Below are 20208 nucleotides of genomic sequence, written 5' to 3'. Positions count from 1 at the left end.
TAAGCCAAAAGGAAGTCTTGCATTATAACACATGGAAGACCATCCATGGAGTGCACACTATATTCCAGGCTCTGCACCAGATATGTAATATAGATTTGCCAATGTAATCATTACACTATCCCTATATGAAGGTCAATATCAACCCATATACAGATAAGAAGACTGAGGCTTAGAGAGTTTAAATGCAGACTTTATCCCAACCAATAAGATGCATTTATATTAACACACTGTTAAAATGAAGATTTCGATCTCACTCATTTGTGGAATATAATGATCAACATAAACTGATGAACAGGGACAGATCCAGAGGCAGAGAAGCATCGATCAGACTGCCAGACCTCAGAGGGAAGATAGGGGAGGGTGGGGGAAAGGAGGAGAGATCAACCAAAGGACTTGTATGCATGAATATAAGCCTAACCAATGGACATGAACACCAGGGGCATGAGGGCATGAGTGGGGTGGGGAGGGGTTTGGGGATTAATGGAGGGATGAGGACACATATGTAATACCTTAATCAATAAAGAAATTTAAAAAATAAAAATAAAATAAAATGAAGATTTCTTAGTAGCTGTGTAACTTTGGTGTAGTAGCTGAATATCAAGCCCCAATTTCTAGAACCTGTGAGTGTTACCTTCTATGACAAAAGGGACTTTGCAGATGTGATTAAATTGGGGGTCTTGATATGGGGAGATCACCCTGGGTTATCCAAGTGGTCCTAAATGTAACCACAAGTGTCCTTATAAGAGTGAGGAAGAGAGAAGTGTGACACAGAAGAGGAGAAGGCACATTGGAATGATGCATCCACAAGCTAAGGAATGCAGACAGTCATCAGAGCTGGAAGAGGCACCCAGTGGGTTTTCCCCTCTCCAACCCCACTAGCCTCTTAAAGGATCTAGCCCTGCAACATCTTATTTTTAGCCCCTGAGACTTCATTCAAACTTCTGTCCTCCGGAACTGTGAGGGGATAAATTTCTGTTATTTTAAGCCATCATGTTTCAGATAACTTGTCACAGCAGCCCTAGGAAACTAATACTTATAGGAAGGAACCCACCATCTCACCTAGGGAGAATGAAAATTGACCTGAGGATCCTGAGATGGCGGTGTAGGTGAATGCCTATACTCACCACCTCCCACAACCACATCAAAATTACAACTAAAATACAGAATAACCATCATCCAGAACTGCTGGAAAGCTGGCTGAATGGAAGTCCTACCACTAGAGAAGTAAAGAAGAAAGCACACAGAGACTGGTAGGAGGTGCAGAGGCGCAGCAGAGTGGGCTGGCACCCACGTGTGCCACTTTTTTAATCGAGAAGATCATCTCTGCAAAGACCACTGGAGGAGCAAGGGGTCCCAGCCTCACACCAGACCCCCCAGCCCAGGGTCCCAGAGCTGGGAAAAGTAAGAACTACAGGCTGTAAAAACCAGTGTGAATTGGGACTTAGGGGCATGGAGGCTACTGGAGACCCAGCTGTTCCTCTTAAAAGGCTGGCACCATGAACTGAACTTACAAGGTCCCGCTTCCTCTGAGCACCAGCACCAGAGTGAGGCTCTGGGGAACAGAGACACATACAAGGAGGAACTGGATTATCTGGCAGCAGGGCATGAACTCAGGGGTGGCGTTCTCCCAGATGGAAATGCTTACAGGGATCATTGTTCCTATGCTGGGATCTTCCCAGTTGGTCAGTCACAGGGCTGACTGGCAATCATTTGTTTGCTCTGTCCCATTGATTCCCTAAGACCCCACCTCATCCAATTTACAACCCCACTCAAGCTGTGTGCAGCAACTTTTGTATTTGAATGTCCTATCCTTGTTCAGGCTGTAGCTGGGTCAGGGAGCCCCAAACCTATCCATAAAAGGCTCAAGACCTGGCATAAGCACCAGCCTGCCTTGCTTCATAGCTGGGCCTCATTTGGGCACTTCCAAACCTGATACAAAGAGGAGGAATTTGCAGATCTCTCTGTAGTTCCTGCTGGGTAGCCCCAGGCAGTGGCTGACTTTGCACCTCCCTGGAGACCCAAGAGCCAGTGTACCCAGTGATCAATGTCACACCATACCAGATTACAACTCTACACATCCATAAGTGACACACTCAAGGGACAGACTCAGTGAGCACCAAAGCCCCACTGAAACAAGTCCTGCTCCATAGAGGTGTCTCCTGCACAGCAGTTCTCCCACTGTAGTCACAGCTCATTCTCACAGCCAATTGGCCTGGAGGTCAATTCCTCCCAGTGATGTGAACAGCAATCAAGTCTCAATTACAATAGGACTGTGCTCACAGCCCACAAAGGGGTGCACCTAGAGTGCCCAGCTCAGGTGACTGGGGAGGCTGAGCCACTGGGCCATATAGAACACCAACTACACAAGGCCACTCTACCAACTCAAGGAGACATAGCAGCTCTACCCAATACATAGAAACAAACTCAGCCAAAATGCAGAGACAAAGAAACATGTCACAAATGAAAGAAATAGAAGAAAACAAACTACTGGATATAGAGTTCAAAACCATGGTTATAAGGTTACTCAAGAATCTTCTTAGAAACCTCCAAAAAAAAAATGGAAAAGGACTAGTCAGAAATTAAGCATACACTGACTGAAATAAAGAATAATATACAGGAATTCAACAGTAGAGTAGAGAATTCTGAGAATCAAATCAATGATTTGAAATATGAGGAAGCAAAAAGAATCCAAAAATATGAAGATAGTGTAAGGAGCCTCTGGGATAACTTTGAGCATACCAACATTTGCATTATGGGAGTGCCAGAATAAGAGAGAGAGCAAGATATTGAAAACCTATTTGAAGAAATAATGACAGAAAACTTCCCCTACCTGTTGAAAGAAATAGACTTACAAGTCCAGGAAGCACAGAGAGTCCCAAGCAAAAGGAACCCAAAGAGGACCACACCAAGACACATCATCATTAAAATGCCACAGCACGTGCTCCCTCCTCCAGTGGAATAAATCCAGTTCGCGGGCTGCAGACATGGGCTAAAGATAAAGAGAGAATCTTAAAAGCAGTAAGAGAAAAGCAGTTAGTTATCTACAAGGGAATGCCCATACGACTGTCAGCTGATTTCTCAACAGAAACTATGCAGGCCAGAAGGAAGTGGCAAGAAATATTCAAAGTGATGAATGGCAAGGACCTACAACCAAGATTATTCTACCCAGCAAAGCTATCATTTAGAATTGAAGGTCAGATGAAGAGTTTCACAGACAAGAAAAAGCTAAAGGAGTTCATCACAACCAAACCAGTATTATATGAAATGTTGAAGGGTATTCTTTAAGAAGAGGGAGAAAAAGAAAAAGAACAAGATAAAAAATATGAACAACAAAATGGCAACAAATACATACCTATCAACAATTGAATATAAAAATAAATGAATAAGAAATATAATGAACAGAATAAACTGGTGAATAAAATAGAATCAGAGGCATAGAAATGGAACAGACTGAGAATTCTCAGAGGGAGGAAGGTGGGGGGGGGGGGAGTGGCGCAGGGAGAGATTAACCAAAGATCTTATATACATATATGCATTACCTATGGACACAGACAATAGGGTGGCAAAGGCCTGGGGCAGGGCAGGAACTGGGTAGAGAGGGACAATGGGGAGGGGGAAAGAGAGACATCTGTAATAATCTTAACAATAAATATTTTTTATAAAGAAAGAAAATAGGTGAGCTGCATGGATCGCAGGAAAGTAAGAGAGGCATAACACAAGAAGACACTGCAGCTTTTTGTCCCTAGAGCCTGATGACACTGCTGAGACTCTGACAGGAGATCAGGTGGGAACTGAGGTGAGGAAGTTCTAGGGAGGGATTTCCAGGTGGCCAAACCCCGAGGGAAGACACTTCTCCACACACTGCTGAGTGCTCTGGCAAGCCACCTCCAGGAATCAATACTTGATACCACAACTATATGCTCCAACCACAACCGCCCACAGTAGAAGGGTCTAGGCTTGGAAGCTCACCTTCAGAACCCACCAGATCCCTAGATTCTTATAGAACTACAGCTCTAGCTCTCCCACTGTGTCTGCTGCTGGGCCAAGGAAGGGCCAGAGCCGGCTCCGGTTGTCAAGAACATCCTAGAAAACCCAGCTTAAACAAACCAGTCTGTGCTGTGGGTCAGGAGAGCAAAGGTACCTAAGCCAGCATTTTCCCCTTTGACTTGCATACAGGAAAAGACAAAGTCTGACAGTTTGTTGCACTTTGTCTTCAGATGATCTCTGTCCTGAAATGTCCGTAAACCCACCCCGAGCCCAGCAGAGCCCGAGGCAGCGCCGTGCTGTGGTCAAGGCCTGGGCTCTAGAATCGCTCCAGGTCTCAGCCCAATTCCATCCGTCACTGTGTGACCATAAGCAAGCCCCTCTTCCTGTGAACCTCGGTTTCCTGATCTTAAAATGGAGACAGTAATAACCCCTTTGTCCTGGGAACAGTGTAAGGAATAAATGAGATTATATAGGTAAAGCGCTTACATGGTATCTCACTATTATTGCTGTTGCTGTTATTACTACTTTATTATTTTTTATATTTTTTTATTGATTTCAGAGAAGATGGGAGAGGCAGAGAGAGATAGAAATATCAATGATGAGAAACAATCATTGATTGGCTGCCTCCTGCACATCCTCTACTTGGGATCAAGCCCACATCCTGGGCATGTGCCCTTGACCAGAATCAAACTGGGGACCCTTCAGTCACAGGCCAGTGTTCTAGCCACTGAGCCAAACCAGCTAGGGCACTACTTTATTATTTATTATTCCCATTACTGTTATTATTACTACATAAGCAGTCTTAGTTACTTCACTACTAACTGGAGTCTTTAATAAAAACAGATCCCAATTCCATTGCTATGCTTCAAAACTATATTTCTGCCAACATCGAAGGCATTCGTGGGGAAAGAAATGTTTCTTTTAATGGGCAAAAGGATGACACTCATGCACTAAGCCTCCAGATTCAAAAGTGACAATAAACCCTGTTCAGTTATATCCACCTCAGAAGTCGCAGAAACATTAAGAGGAGTGATGAGTCAGATGCCTTCATCAGATAACCTACAGACTACGTCCTTTCAATGAAACGCATCTGCAAACATAAAAAGGTGGATAAGAAATCCACGTGGCTCTTCCGTTCCAAAGATCTCGGGCAAAGAACCCAGCCTGACAGCATGAGTTAGGGTCACCGTACAGCTCCGAAATCGAGGCTTCGGCGGCATTCTCTCCGCATGGTTGGAATTGCTATCACTGCCCTGGAAATGAGTCTGTATGTCTTCTTTTGTTATGAGCAGTTTTACATAAGATGCAGACATTGCTGTCTCTAAAGCTATTTTTAAACGTTGGCTCATTCTGTAGATACTGGCATAGCTTTTTCCAGTGATTTAAGTTTCACTCCTCTGGGCGTAGTGAATCACATGTGTGTGTTTGTACATTTCTTCCTTCCAGTAACTGAATGCATCTCTGCCTGTGAGTGTGGAGGTTTACTCTGCTCTGCATAATTTTCAGGTGACAAGATTTTATCTTAGCAGTAGAATATACTGGAAACATATCTGTAGGGGCCCATGTTTCATTCATAGATGCCAATTTGACTATGTCCTAAACATGGTCGTGTGTAGTCAGTTTACACTGGACAGTGTGTTTTATCACAGACACTGTCTTCTACCTGCCGACCACCACCAAGCAGAGCCTCTTGAACCAAAAAATAACGAACCCACCTAACCAGGCGTGACTCGGTGGTGGAGGGTCGACCTATGAACCAGGAGGTCAAAGTTTGATTCCCAATCAGGGCACATGCCTGGGTTGTGGGATCCATCCCCGGTGTGGGGTATACAGGAGGCAGCCGATCAATGAGTCTCTCTCATCATTGATGTTTCTATCTCTCGCTCTCTCTCCCTCTCCTTCTCTCTCTGAAATCAATAAAAATATATTTTTTTAAAAACTAGCCCATTGTTGATGTATATCCAAAACTCAAAACAAACAGAAAGGACTCTCGGGGCTCCCAAGAGAGCATTTCCTCCCGAGCCACTTTTGGGCATATTGAAATGTACTCATTTGACATAAAAACATACAACCGAGACATTCTCCATACTGAATTAGGCAGTTTATTAGGCTCCTAATTTCCATGTCTAGAATGTGAACATGGATTTACATGCATTGTCTCATGTTGTGGATCTTACATGCATGTTGCCTTCAGTCAGCTGGGCCTTTGATTCTACTTGTCAGTAACTGATAGCTCAATGTGAGTAAATGACAAACACAGCATGATACATAAGCCGTAGCAACAAATCCCACCCAATCCCACTTATCTTTTTGTTTTTTTTCCAAAAGCATATCACAACTCCCCTCTTGTAAAAATAAATTTCAGAACAAGGCATTTAATTCACTTCACTGAGAAAAATAAAGGCGATTCTATCATTTCGGAGCAATGAATGTCCAACTATGGCTGAAAGGTACGCCCTGAGAAGTAAATGAATTTAACGAACCCATTGAGGTTGATAAAGCTGTTAACCTATCGTCGCGAAGGGACACAAGAGACAGGCACAAAGGCCCCTGCTCATTTGGCTGTGCAATTCTCCAAGGGTGCCACGTTATAAACATCCTCCTCATCTTCAATGCTGGAGGCGTCTGTGGAGTCAGGATCGCCCACCACAATTCCCACCGGAGAGAGACTGCTGATGAAGGCGTGCATCCGCTGCGCATAAATGTCCCGTATGTTAAAGTAAGGGAGCTCGTGACCCTTCTCCTGCGGGTCCTCACTGCACGGGTCCACGTCAATGTCCTTTTGCTTCTGGTAGTACTTGGAGAATTTGTTGAAGATGATGGTGATGGGCAGGGCCACCACCAAGATGCCACAGATGATGCACGTGCTGGCGATGAGCTTCCCGGGCACGGTGACGGGGTGGGTGTCTCCATAGCCCACAGTCGTCATGCTGATGGTGGCCCACCACCAGCAGATGGGGATGCTGGTGAGGCTGGACGTGTCGTCGTCTTTCTCCACAGAGTAGATGAGCACGGAGAAGATGGAAATGCCCACTGAGAGGAAGAGCAGCAGCAGCCCAACTTCGTGGTAGCTGTGCCTCAGCGTGGCACCTAGAGACCGAAGTCCTACTGAGTGCCGGGCAAGCTTGAGAATTCGGAAAATCCTCATCAGCCTGAGGATCTGGACCACCTTGCCCATGTTCTCGATGTCCTCGCTCTCTTCCTCCTTGGTGTCTACAGCCAACGTGGCATAGAAGGGAATAATGGACACAAAGTCGATGATGTTCAGAGGGTGTTTCCAGAATTTCTTTTGACAGGGCGCAGCCATCAGCCGGATGGCAAGCTCGCTGGTGAACCAAGCGATGCACGCGATCTCCACCCCTTCCAGCACAGGGTCATCCACCTCCCCGTCCTCGTTCTGGAACTCGGACATGCTGTGGATACACATGGCCACGATGGAGGCCAGCACCACGCTCAGGGAAGAGATGGCGATGAGCTTGGCAGACAGGCAGGAGGCTGGGTTTTCCATGCGAATCCAGATCTTCTTCCGGAGCTGGCCAAATCGCAGCTTGTCAAACTTCTCCAGCTCCTTCTCGAACAGAGACGACTCTTCAAAGGAGGAGTCGGTACTCACATCGTTGCTTTTCTGGTCCCAGTCCTTCTCGTGGGTCTCCTCCTTGCGCTCCTGGTAGCGATTGCTGCAGCAGGAGTCGATGAAGAGCTCATTGATGCCCCAGTACTCGATCTCCTGGCAGAAGGAGAACACGCACAGCTCCTCCATGACGTGCAGCTTCCCCGTGTAGTAAAAATTCAACACATATTGGAACAAGGAGGGGTTCCGATCGAAATAGTACTCTTTGTCGGCCACGCTGTAGTCATCACACAGCTCCAGAATGGCCTCTTCCGAGTGGCAGGTGAGCAGCTTTCCAAGTCTGGTGTGTGGAAAGCGCAGGAGGGTGCTCTGGTCCACGGACTGCTTAAAGCCCCCCACGTTCAAGTTGACAAGTTCCTCGTCTGGTCCAGGGCGATGGAAGAACTCACCAAAAACCATGGTGGATGCAGGAGGCAGAGAGCTGGCTGGGCAGGGAGACGAGGCAGGTCACGCTGCACCTGGAAGGAGCACAAGAAGGCATTAGCGCTGCCCCTCAAGCCTGGCCAAGCTTGTCTATAACCTGCCCTTTCCAGGACGGGCCACATTAAAGGCCCAAAGCCTGGGGTTCATAAACCCATATTTTAGGAAAAAGAAAAGTCGACCATATCATTTTTATTTCTTATTTCTCTATTTAAAAAATGTACCTTCCACCCTCCCCCAAAAAAGCAATGCATTTTGGATCACTTACACGATACAAGCATCTCCAGTCTCAACCAGGAGGCGCCGCGTTTGGGAATGCTCAGTGCCGATGGGATAGGCTAGTGCCATCCAGCTTGTAGCTCATCGCTCCTGGTCCCCGGGGCTCGGTCATGCACCCTCAGAAACAGCTCCCCCTCCTCTGCTCTGCACCTTGCCCCCAACCCACACATCACTAGGGGCTCAGCTCCGCTCTCACCAAAGAGGTAGGCTTCCCCTTCTGTTCCAATGACTCACTCCTTTAAGAGAAAGCCCTGTTCCCTATGCTTGGAGTGGACAGTCAAGAGGATATAATTATCTCCCTGTCCTTAAGTACCCTATATCTTAACGGTATCGTTACACTTCATGGGATGGTGTTTCAGGTGTACCCACCAGGGAAGAAACCTTTTTAAGTTAATTGCACTATCAGTTGCCTGACACAAACACTCTCCTACCTCCTCCGGCCGCTCACAGACCGTCTCCCACACACTCCCAGTCTATGGCACCCAAGTCTATGGCCCAGTACATACAGCCTGTGTTTAGTCCTGACACTAACCAGAATGGACCAGACCCATTTCTCAGAGAGAAAATAATAGATTTTGAGCATCATCCAATACAATGATGTTTCCTCAGAACAGATGATGCAGATACAACAGAGACAGGAGATTGTCATATGAGCTGAGCAACAGGGGAAAAGGGAATTCCGGACACCAGGCACCAAAGTGTATGCAAAAGCCACTTTGTGCATAGGTAAGTCCTCACTTATGTTGTTGATAGGTTCTGTAACACTAAGTGAAACAACATATAACAAAACCAATTTTACCACAGGCTAAATTGATAGAAGCATGAGTTAAGTTCCCATGGCATCTGATCAAAGCAGTAACAAAATGACATTGAACGAAATGATGCTGTACAACCATCTAAAGATCTGTAGGCAAGACCACCAAACAATCTTAATCAGTGAGTGGACGTGGTTGTATTTGTGACTGTGACTTAGGAAGACCCCACTGTCTCAGGGTGGAAGATTGCGGGAGACAGGCTGGGGCCAAGGAGACAGGACTGCAAGAGAACAGGAAGGAGGTGAGAGGACCCAAACTCAGACAGCAGTGGTGTGTAAAAAAGGAAGTGACAAATTAAAGCAAAGTTTATAACATTTATAGGACTGAGTTCTTCGTGATTGACTGGAAAGAAGGGACAAGGAAGCTGAAAGGCTAAAGGAGGGTGTGCTTTCTACTCTGCATAAGTGAGTGGATGGTGACATCATCAGAGGAGGAAACTGTTAGAAAGGAATTTCTTTTTTTTTAATAATTTTTTTATTGATTTCAGCGAGGAAAGGTGAGGGAGAGAGAGAAACATCAACGATGAGAGAGAATCATTGATCAGCTGCCTCCTGCATGCCCCACACTGGGGATCGAGCCCACAACCTGGGCATTTGGCCTGACTGGGAATCGAACCATGACCTCCTGGTCCATAGGTCGATGCTCAACCACTGAGCAATGATAGCCGGCCCAGAAAAGAATTTTTTTACCCCCTATGTTTACAGAGAGCCAAGGCTGTTGGGAAGACAAGTGCTTTCCCCTCGGAAAAGTACACACCAGAGGACATGGCCTTCTGTCATCCACCCCCGCAGGAAGCCTACGGTCATCAGGAAGACACGGGCATTTTCTCCCGGGACACCATCTATGTGCTCCCATGAAACCAGAGACCACAGCATGGCCTGACACACCACTGAATAGATTTGCTGACCTCTTCAAAAGACATGATATTTTCCCCACCTCTGCTTTCTATTTTTAGTTAGATATCTCTTTGAAGAACCTAAATCAGAGCTAATGGCTTGGTCCAAATATTTGTGGAACTTCATCTCTCTGAAAGCAGGCTTAAGCTCATGGCAAGTATAGGAGTGACACGCTCCAAGGAGCTAGCGTAGGCTAAGCCGGCACTAAGACTTTAATGGATGTTATCTTCTGGTGGATTGCTTTTCATCTCCTTGGCTCTCCTGAAAAGCCCCAGCGCTCGAAAGCCAGAGTCTGCCTTCATGATACTATCTGCATAAGTCGGTCTCATAATCCTTGGGTATGCAATCCATTTCCCAATCGTCCTGCAGTCACTTCTCTAAAGAACACTGTTATCACCCATAAAATCTCTTCTTGCCTGTCCTCCTTGCTTTTTATTCACTCCAGGCCAGTGTAAAAGCTCATTACGAGGTCCCTTCATTCCACAAACTCTAATCATAAGAGCCACACACACCCTAAAAGCAAAGGTTTCTTTCTGTGGGGCTTTCCAAAGACAAAAAGGAACACCTCTCTGGATCAGCTCAAACGCTTCAGCTCAGAGGGCAAGCTGAGCCTCTCCAAGTCACAGTGGCCAGAGTGCAGTGGCGGTTTCCTTGGCTGTGTGTCCCACAGCACCCACAGCACCCACAGCACCCACAGCAGGTGACGGGGCAGGGAAGAAGGAGTTCCCACCTTTCCACACTGTAGGAAGGTTCCCTTACATGCCCACAGCCCCTCGCAAAGGCAAACATTCCTGTCATCATTTGCTCCTCACAACTACCGTGGAATTTTGTAGAATTTTAAAGAGTTGAATGGGCATCATGCAGCTACTAAGGGTTAGAGCAGAAGCTTCAAGCCAGAGGTGCTTATGCCCACCCTCACGCTCTGAACAGCATGCTGGCTCACATGTTCAAAGTGTCATCAAGAATAGCAGATTCTGAACATCATTACTTCCAAGATTCCTATATTCCGGCCAGCATTTATTTAACAGCCAATCATTTACTTCTATTCAGAAAACATTTTCTAGCTCAAAGGTCATCTATAGCTGTTTATGTATTATTTATGTATTTATTATTTGTATACATATTACTTATATATTGTTATTTATATGTGTATAAATAGTAAATATAGGTTTATATAGGAAGGTATATACATAAAGATATATACACATGTGTGTATACAGTAAACTATACACATACTAAATAAAAATAAGTCAATTCTCTGTAGGTATGTAAAACTGTTCTAATTCTGACTCAAAATATAGAAAAAAATAACAAAATAAATAAAACTTATTACATAATAGTAAAAAATTGTATGGAAAAAACATACAAATGTTGCCATAAGCAACATTAAAAAGGCCGATGCTCTATCCACTGAGCCAAACCGGTTAGGGCAGGAATAATTTTTTTTAAGTGATGCAAATTTTTACAAATTAAAACTACAAAATATTATTGAAATAAATTAAAGAAGACATAAATAAATGGAAAGACATTCCATTTTCATAGATTGGAAGATTTACTATTGTTATAATGGTTAAGATTCTCCCAAATTAATCTATAGATTCAACACAATCCCTTTTTTAAAAAAAATTTGCAAGCTATTTCTAAAATTCAGATGGAAATGCAAAGGACCCAGAATAGCCAAATGATCTTGAAAAAGAAGAACAAATTTAGAAGGTACAAAACTATAGTGTCAAGAAGGGTTGTACTGGCATAGGACAGTCAGGTAGATCAAGGCAACAGAATTAGAATCCAGAAATGAGTCCATATCTGTGGTCAACTGATTTTATACATGAATGTCAAGACATCCAATCTTTTCAATAAATGATATTGAGACAATTGGATAGCCATGTGCACAAGAATGGATGTCTACCTCACACCGTATACAAAAAAATTAACTTAAAATGGATCAAAGACCTAAATGCAGGTGTCAAAACCAAAAACTTTCATAAGAAAACTTTTAAATTTTCCTGAACTTGGATTAGGTAATACCTTTTTAGATATGATACCAAAACCACAATGAATATAAGAAAAATAGATAACTGACTTCATCAAAATTAAAAATACTATGCTTCAAAGGATACTATCAAGGCCAAGGCCAAGTACCGAGGGGCTTATACACTACTTTTCACCCTTCAATTCCCAGCAATTTGTGCAGTGCCTGGACACAGTATTACTGAATGAATGAATCGTTTCTTGTAATTCTCCAACAATCCTAAGATCTTACACCCCCATGTTGCAAATAGGGAATCCTGAGGCTCAGAGTTTAGGCAACATTATCCAGCTTTTATGGGACAGACTCTCCACTTTGCCTCAAAAATGAGTATTTAATTTCTTTTTCATAAAGTGGGAGGAAGGAGGGACTGGGTGATCTTTGAATTTACATATTTTATTGGTCACCCTTATTAAAGAACGCCATACTCTTTGGTACGGGATTTTTGTCACTAGCATGCCAAGGGCACACAGGGTCTCAATCGGGGACATCTGTGGATGCGGAAGGCATTTGGACACAAGGTCGAAGAAGCAATTACTTTGATTCTCTTCCTCAAGAAGAGGTTAAGGCCCCTGCTACTGCCAATCCAAATCACCTGTGCCGAGGACACTATAGACTGTATTTGATCACCTTGTGCCTCTTGGTGTTTGTACAATGAGAAAGAAAGACAAAGATGTCAAAGGTCCAAGATAATTACTGGGAGCTTAAAAGAAAAACTGCATCGGTCCACTTCTCTCCAAGTGATACCTGCATAGCCTTTTCAAAGCCATTAACCTCATACCTCTTTCTCCACTTCTTGCTCTCAAACTCACTTGAAGAGTACTCTCAAAACTGGGTATATTCCAGGCTGACACATCTGTATGCACACGTGTGCATCAGTGGCTTTGACATGCACTTGCTTTGCTCAGAAAAGTAACACAAGTATAACAAATCCAAGCCAGTTTTTAATTGGGTAAAACCACTTTATAAAGTCAATTTTATAGAAGGAAATGGAAACCTAGATTCCTTTTTCTTCCCACTCTTCCAAAATCTACATTAGTCCTTTCATCAAAGAAAAAAAGGGGGGCATTTTTCTGCATTGATACTGCCATCTTTTTTTTGGCACATCCTTCTAAACAAGCTGCATTTTATTCTATTAATTTTTTTAAAACATTTATGTCTTTTAAAAGGGTAGGTCATATTAACTTCTCTTTCTGTCCACTCTTCCAAAATCTACATTATTCCTTTCATCTACACCCATGGATTGAGTACTCCCATCACACCAGGCACCCTCCCCAGCAATGACCTTCTCTTATAATGAGACCACGGTGTACTGGCATGGGTTACATGTAAATGGAAGAGAACATCAGGAGTCAATGTTTGGGCCAAAGAAGAACACACAAAATGTCAATGGGGTTACATAGTCCACCCTGTCTGTGAACTTGGAAATGAAGATGCTAGTGGTCCTTGGTTCAGGCCTTCATCAAGCAGTGTTTTTACTACAGCTAACATAGTGCAATTCTGAAAAAGAAATAGCTCTTTATGAGACACCTAGAAACACATGCCCAGAGCCAGAGCACAGAACACACGAAATTTCAAAGAGTCTTAAGGATTTGAGTCTGTTTCCAGGGACCAGAGTTCTCGGGACACCCTGAAGCTTTGACATGGAGCCATCCCTCCAGTAACCTTCCAAGTAGCTCAGCCCAGCCCAGTGAGGAAGCCTGGAGAGAACGTGGGTCCCACTGGCCAAGTAGACAGCAAGGAAAGGGACCTCGTAGGTCTGTTCCACCTCTGACCTGTTTTGACAGCATGCACATAGCTGGCAAGACACCACTGGCACAGGTCCAAGTACTCACCGGAGCCCCAGGTCACCCTATTCCAGAATATTCATAACCGAAACCCAACTTTCATATGTTGAACTGAATGAAATGAATGCACTGGGTCCCCTAATCCATGCTGAACTAAAGAAAAGAGTAAAAGGCTAGGACTCGGAAAACTTGAATTTGAGTTGCTATTTGCCAGCTACATGACTTTGGGAGGGTAGATTCTTGATCTATAAAAGGTGACAGACACACTTTGATGGTACAATGATAAATGCAAGTCTTCTGAAAACAAAACACAAGATACATATGAAATCTTACTCCAAAAATAAGAGATGGAGGTAAGAGTACCTCTACCGTCCCCTTCCTGTCCCTACTCCTCCCCTTTCTTGCTCCTTCTGCCTGGCCCAGAGGGAATGAGTGAGTTGCATTTATTCCCTAATGAATGAGCTCTATTTAATGAGGCTGCTCCCCTCTGGGAACTCCAGGGGTCCCTGTAATGCACACAGCTAATCTCCAAGCAGAGGATTGCTCAGACAGCTGATTTCACGAGCCAAGTAGGCAGAAATCGGTCCTATGTGTAAATAGCAAAGAATCACAGACAAAATATTTTTAACCAGAAACAGGAAAACTTGGGACTTTTCCACAAGAGGGGAGCCTTACCTCTGCAGTAGGTACCCCATCAAGTTTCCAAATAAGTCACATCACGTGGAGGAACCCACATACAAATGGCCCTAGTGGTGGGTGACACTGGTGTCCAGGTGAGGGAGTTCCTGAGAACCTGAATACACTTAGGCCAAAGTAATAGTTCCCCCCCAACTTAACAGAATGATCAAACCAGGCATGGTGAAATGAAAAGCCTCCAGTGGCCAAACAAGTCAGTTCACCAAATGAAGTGGGTTGGTTGGGGACTGTGGTGAGCTGTCCACACTCTTTGAAGAGGCAGAGGCTACCCAGCGCCTGAGTTCTCTGTGGGAAGAGAGGGCCAGTGCAGGGGTGCCTCTGGTGTTCCGGGAGAAGCCGGAAATCCTGCTTTCCATGTGGGATAGCTCAAGTTTCATTAGAATTGATCCACCATGTTTGCAACATTACATGGCTCAGATGAAAATGTGTCCCTGGGCCACATACTTCCTATAGGTCCCCAACCTGTGACCTGAGCCAGACTCTTACCCACCCCAGCTCCCCGGCACCCATTTTAAGCTAAACCGACTCAAATGGACACAAACGAAATCTTGTCACAAAAACAGTCGTGTTACTCCCTTAACCCTTTGCACTCGCTTGCTTTTTTTCTCGATTCCTTTATTCTACTCGGGATTTAATTTTTTAAATACCCCAGGTTTTACAAAGCGCGGCAGTAGAATAAAAAACTGGAGTTTCTTTTCATACAAACTTATTTATTTGGGTTTTTTCATATTTCAAATTATTGATACATTCAATACAATTCGACATACGAGCTGCTACCGATGCTAACCGTGTCGAGTCACCCTCAACATCCGAGTGCAAAAGGTTAAGTCTGAACTACAAATGTCAAAAGTGGGGGGAGAGGGGCAATGTGAACACGGAATCTTCCCGGGTTGGCCTACGCATCCCCCGATACAACTTCAACCTAATCCTTCCTGGCGGATGCTCTCCCTTCCTCCTTCGTCACCTGCCCCACTGCCCAGGGATTGCACAATCTACATGGTCTGCCTGGTGTGCGACCTGCATTTGTGTCATGTACTGGAAGGTTCGTTCTCCCCTCCCTTTGACAGATAATGGTGCCAGAGAAAATATCATGCGGGAGAGGAACTCTTACCCTTGTGGTGTTGATGTCACACACTCTGCCCTCATCCTGGCCAGTGGGATGTCCATCGTCATCCAAGAAGCTCCTCCCTTCTTCCCCCACTGCAATGTGTGGTGCGCAGAGGCATTTAGTGGCCACAAAGAAGAGAAGAATCCTGCTCTCCGGTTGTGCACAGCAGCCGCCAGGAAGTCGCTCTCACCTGCAGAGGAAACCATCGATCAAGCTGTAAGTCCAGGGAGGAAACACACCCAAGACAAGACATTCTATCTCACACTCGGCACAAGGGTGGTTAGCCCCTGTCTCAGACCCCACTTATCTCTCAGGGAAGGGGCAGTCTTTTCCCGCCATGGAACCATCACTCCCACTGGACTCATGGACCACGAGGCATCCGCTCAAGCCTCAGGATTTACAACCACTCTCAGGCTTAAGGACTCTCAGATCCTGACAATAGTGGACGCTTGGGGCATCTCCAGGGACCCCAAGGCCAACAAAATAAAGCGCTAGAATTAGGACCGCGGTCACTCAGCTCCCACACAGTTTCTTCGAGGAGGGTTGTTTTCCCAGCTGATTCATCAAGGATATACTGGCAAATCTCTAATGAATACATTTTAATTCATTTCCAAGACCGAGTTCTGAGTGTGACTGCCCTAACAGAATTAACACTCCTGCTCTAATTTAAAATCAATAGGTTTCAGAGGCTGGCCAAATTCGATTTTGCTTTATTTTTTCACTGTTATATTTCACAGATTAGAAATGACTGTACGTGCTGGGTCAGAGTCCTCTGGTTCATGCATGGGTGTATGCATGCGTGTCTGCATGCTTGTGTGCGTGTCTGTGCATGTGGGGGATGTATATGGAGGGAGAATTAAGTTTGTATCAAAACAAATAAAAGCACAAATTTCCATTCTCTCTCTGAAAAATAAATAAGCAAGCCGAAAAACTGCAGTTCCCAAAAAGGTAAGCCTTGCCTCATGTGGACACATTCCCACAGCTTTATATTAGTATCTAAGCATCCATCCATTGATTTTCATGCTTTCCAATCAATGCCAGGTCCAAAGGTGTGGGTTTGGGGAGGAAGAAGGAAAGATTGATTCTGAGCTTCAGAAAGAGACTGAAAAGTGCCTCTGGCAATGTCCGTCATTGAGCAAGCAGTCCTTATCATTTAAGATCTGCGGGCATCAGCCAGCCACTGGGATTACAAACAAGATTCAGAGCCCGCCCTCCCCACCCCAGGAGCCCACTGGCCCAAAACCGCACATTAAACAATGAAGGTGTCCTGACAACATCACGAACAGTTTCCAGGTTGGTCCCAGCAAACAATGGGCAGGCAATCCTTCCATGATTCCCACCTCTAAGAGAGTTGCTAAGAGAGAGGATCCCAGAAAAAATGCAGCTCCTCCCAAACTGAACTTCTGAGATAGGGTTCTTGACAGACGAGGTAGAGAAATCTCAGCTGGGATAAATAAAATCGACCCAGGAGCTAAAATAATTCTCCTCCTCTCCTCCTCCTCCTCTCCTTCTCCCCTCCTCCTCCTCCTCCTCCTCTTCCTCTTTCCCCTCCTCCTCCTCCTCCTCCTCTTCCTCTTCCTCCTCCTTCTCTTCCTCTTCCTCCTCCTCTTCCTCTTCCTCCTCCTCCAACTCCTCCTCCTCCTCCTCCCTTCTCCTCCTCCTCTTCCTCCTCTTCCTTTTCCTCCTCCTCCTCCTCCTCCTCCTCCCAGCAGCTTGTCATTGAGTCAGCCTCAGATACTTGCATTCACATAAAATGCAGAAATGCTGCTGGGCCTTCTAAGACAGACAGTCCTCCTGTCCCTATCAGACTTCTTTCCAAATGTAGCACATGTTAAGGGAAAGTAAAATTAACCGAAATAAAGAATTAACAAAGTACTTAGGCTGTTGAACACTTCTAAGAAACCCCAAGCACTGCTGGGCACCAGCTCCTCACAGAGGGACAGGGCTGGGCCAGGGACAGACAGACTGTGAGGTTGGCCAAGTTTATCTTTTTTACAGAAATGGGTACCTGGTGGGCCCTCTGTCAATGCCTGGTGAATACATGGCATCCCAGGCTGTCCCTTTCTCTCTCCCTCCCCCCAAAACTCAGAATGGTTTCTTGTTGTTAATCCTCACCTGAGGATATTTTTCCCATTGCTTTTCAGAGAGATAGTGGAAGGGAGGGAAGGAGGAAGGAAAGGAGGGAGAGAGAGAGAGGGAGAGAGAAACATCAATGTGAGAGAGATACATCGACTGGTTGCCTCCTGCACGCGCCCAACACGGTGCGGGGAGTGAACCCACAACTGAGGTAACTGCCCTTGACCAGGAATTGAACCCACAGCCCTTCGGTGCATGGGCCGATGCTCCAACCAGTGAACCAGGGCAAAACTCAGAATTCTTATGCCTTGCCCATTTTCCATCACTATGATTCCTGTAAAAACAAAACAAAACAAAAAAACTGGATTTTGGGGGGAAGTGTATACCTTTAGGTCAACACCTTTAGGTGTGAATATATGTCATTCACATCTCTCTTAGGGCATTCACATTCTAAGTGCAACCTCCTCACAGAAAATGATACCCAGCATTTTCTGAGTCCCCACAGCATGCCAGGAACCAGCCAGGGGTTTCACGCAGGTCACCTCTGAACTTAACCACTGTAAGTGGTAAACGCTGTTATTCCCAATGTCATAGGTGGGACGTGAAGGCTCAGAGAAGCCGTCTGCCCAGAGCCCACATCTAATGAGGGCCAGAGCCAGGAAGCAGGCAGGCAGGTCTGCCTGATTGCAATTAGTGCAGAAAAGCAAGGCCCACCTGTAGCTGTTGGGGCGGGTTCGGGGAGGATGGAGAGGAGTGGGCAGAACAGGCCCCCACACAGCAGGCTCTGGAGCAGGAAAATGTGCACATCCCATCCATTCTCCCCTTCCTGCTTCACAGCCCGCCACGGGCTCCTGTCTCTCTGTGTCCCGCCCATGCCTCTCCGTGTGCAGCTGATCAAAAGAAGCGAGTATCGCTTGTGACCCAGCACATAAGCAGGTGTTGACTTTGCTGAGCGATTCATCAGGATCCTGGCAAAACCCATCAGCTTCACGCAGTGTTGCTAGTCTCCCCAGAATCCCCCTCTGCACACTGAAGGGGAAACTCTCCTCCTCAGCTGTGCACCTTCCTCCAGCGCGGCTCTCTTTCCTGGCGGGCTGATTACAGCGTTCAGAATGGACCAGACGACCGCCTCCGTGATTGAGAGGGGAAAGGTGAGGAGCCGGCGGCATGCTGGACTCTTCCATCACCCAGAGACCTGCCATCCGATCTTGCAACAGAACGAGGAATATCAAGCGGACAAGCAGACAGGACATAGGAGGGTAATGACCCCCTAGAGGTCTCAGAATCACAGCAATAAGGTTGCCCGTCAAAGCTTCAACTAACATCAGTGCCTGAGAGATGAAAGCAGACACTGCAAGTGACGTTACATGTGGCCTCTGTGCCTGCACAGAATCCTGAGTGGCCCTGTCACTGCCCCGCTCACATCCTTCTAGAATGTTGTCACCTCGGTGCCACCCACTAGGCTGAGAAAGCCTCCAGTTAGGGACCGTGTCCTAATATCGATCTTCCTATGAATGATCCCTCGTACACCATGGTGCCTGACACGTTTTTATTGAACCGATTCCTCTCCGCCAAGCTGGCCAGACTAGAGTAGATTAATTAAAAGAATCAATATGGACCCTGGCCGGTTTGGCTCAGTGGATAGAGTGTCGGCCTGCGGACTGAGGGTCCTGGGTTCGATTCCGGTCAAGGGCCTATGCCCCGGTTGCGGGCTCGTTCCCCAGAAGGCAGCATGCAGGAGGCAGTTGATCAATGATTCTCTCTCGTCATGGCTGTTTCTATCACTCTCTCTCCCTTCCTCTCTGAAATCAACTTTTTTTTTTTTTTTTTAAAGAATCAATATGGGTCATGAAAGGCAGCTGGTCGGAATGGAAGAAAAGGAGGAAAATACCAAAGATCAAAGTTGATTGCCAAGACCCATCCGGGCACTTTCTAAAGAGTGCTATCGCGATGAGTTCATCTTGAGTTGAGTTTTAAGTTGCCAGACCTCAGGGTTTCGGGTATGATTCTACCCCCAAATCTCCCTCGTCTGATTCCAGGGTCCCGGAGACTCCTCCGGGCAATTTCAGTTCCCTGGCACTTGCCACCGGGGAGTGTATGAGCTTGCAGCCAACACAAGTGCCCTAGTTCTGTTGACTAGTGGGACCTCAGAAGGTGGGAAAGTTCTCGTGCTCAGTGTCCTGTGGGTTTCCATGCAAGTCCATTTCTGAGAGTCTGATCGGCTCTGGGACCCTGGTAAGTGAGTTTCCGGAGTTGCAAGGCTGAGAGAGCGCCCAACCCTGACCTGTGCCAAGTTTCCAAGTAAATGGCACCTGGGAGCCCCCTCCTGGCAGCCAGCCAGCGTCCCTGGAGACACCCTGGTCTGGCACGCATCCACAGTACGGTTTCTCCACCTCGGCACCGTGGGCATGTTGAAGCCATGTGGTTCTCTCTTGGAGGGGCCGCCCTATGCCCTGTAGGATGGTTAGCAGCATCCCTCGCCTC

At 46.0% G+C, this 20208-nt stretch overlaps 1 protein-coding gene across 1 annotated transcript in view; it reads right to left on the bottom strand.

Moving 5' to 3' along the window:
• Positions 1-6076: 6076 nt before the first annotated feature.
• The window catches only part of KCNS3 (potassium voltage-gated channel modifier subfamily S member 3), a 30548-nt gene continuing 16416 nt past the window's right edge, over positions 6077-20208 (bottom strand). The window contains exons 2-3 of the mRNA XM_008162392.3: positions 15652-15838; positions 6077-8076 (exon numbers count right to left, since the gene is read on the bottom strand). Of these exons, the coding sequence (XP_008160614.1) occupies positions 6542-8017 (1476 nt within the window). The 5' untranslated portion in view covers positions 8018-8076; positions 15652-15838 and the 3' untranslated portion in view covers positions 6077-6541. The remainder of the gene's footprint in view (positions 8077-15651; positions 15839-20208) is intronic.

The sequence above is a fragment of the Eptesicus fuscus genome, chromosome 16, assembly GCF_027574615.1.
Source record: "Eptesicus fuscus isolate TK198812 chromosome 16, DD_ASM_mEF_20220401, whole genome shotgun sequence".
Classification (NCBI taxonomy): Eukaryota; Metazoa; Chordata; class Mammalia; order Chiroptera; family Vespertilionidae; genus Eptesicus; species Eptesicus fuscus.
This window is presented reverse-complemented; position numbering and strand designations above follow the sequence as displayed.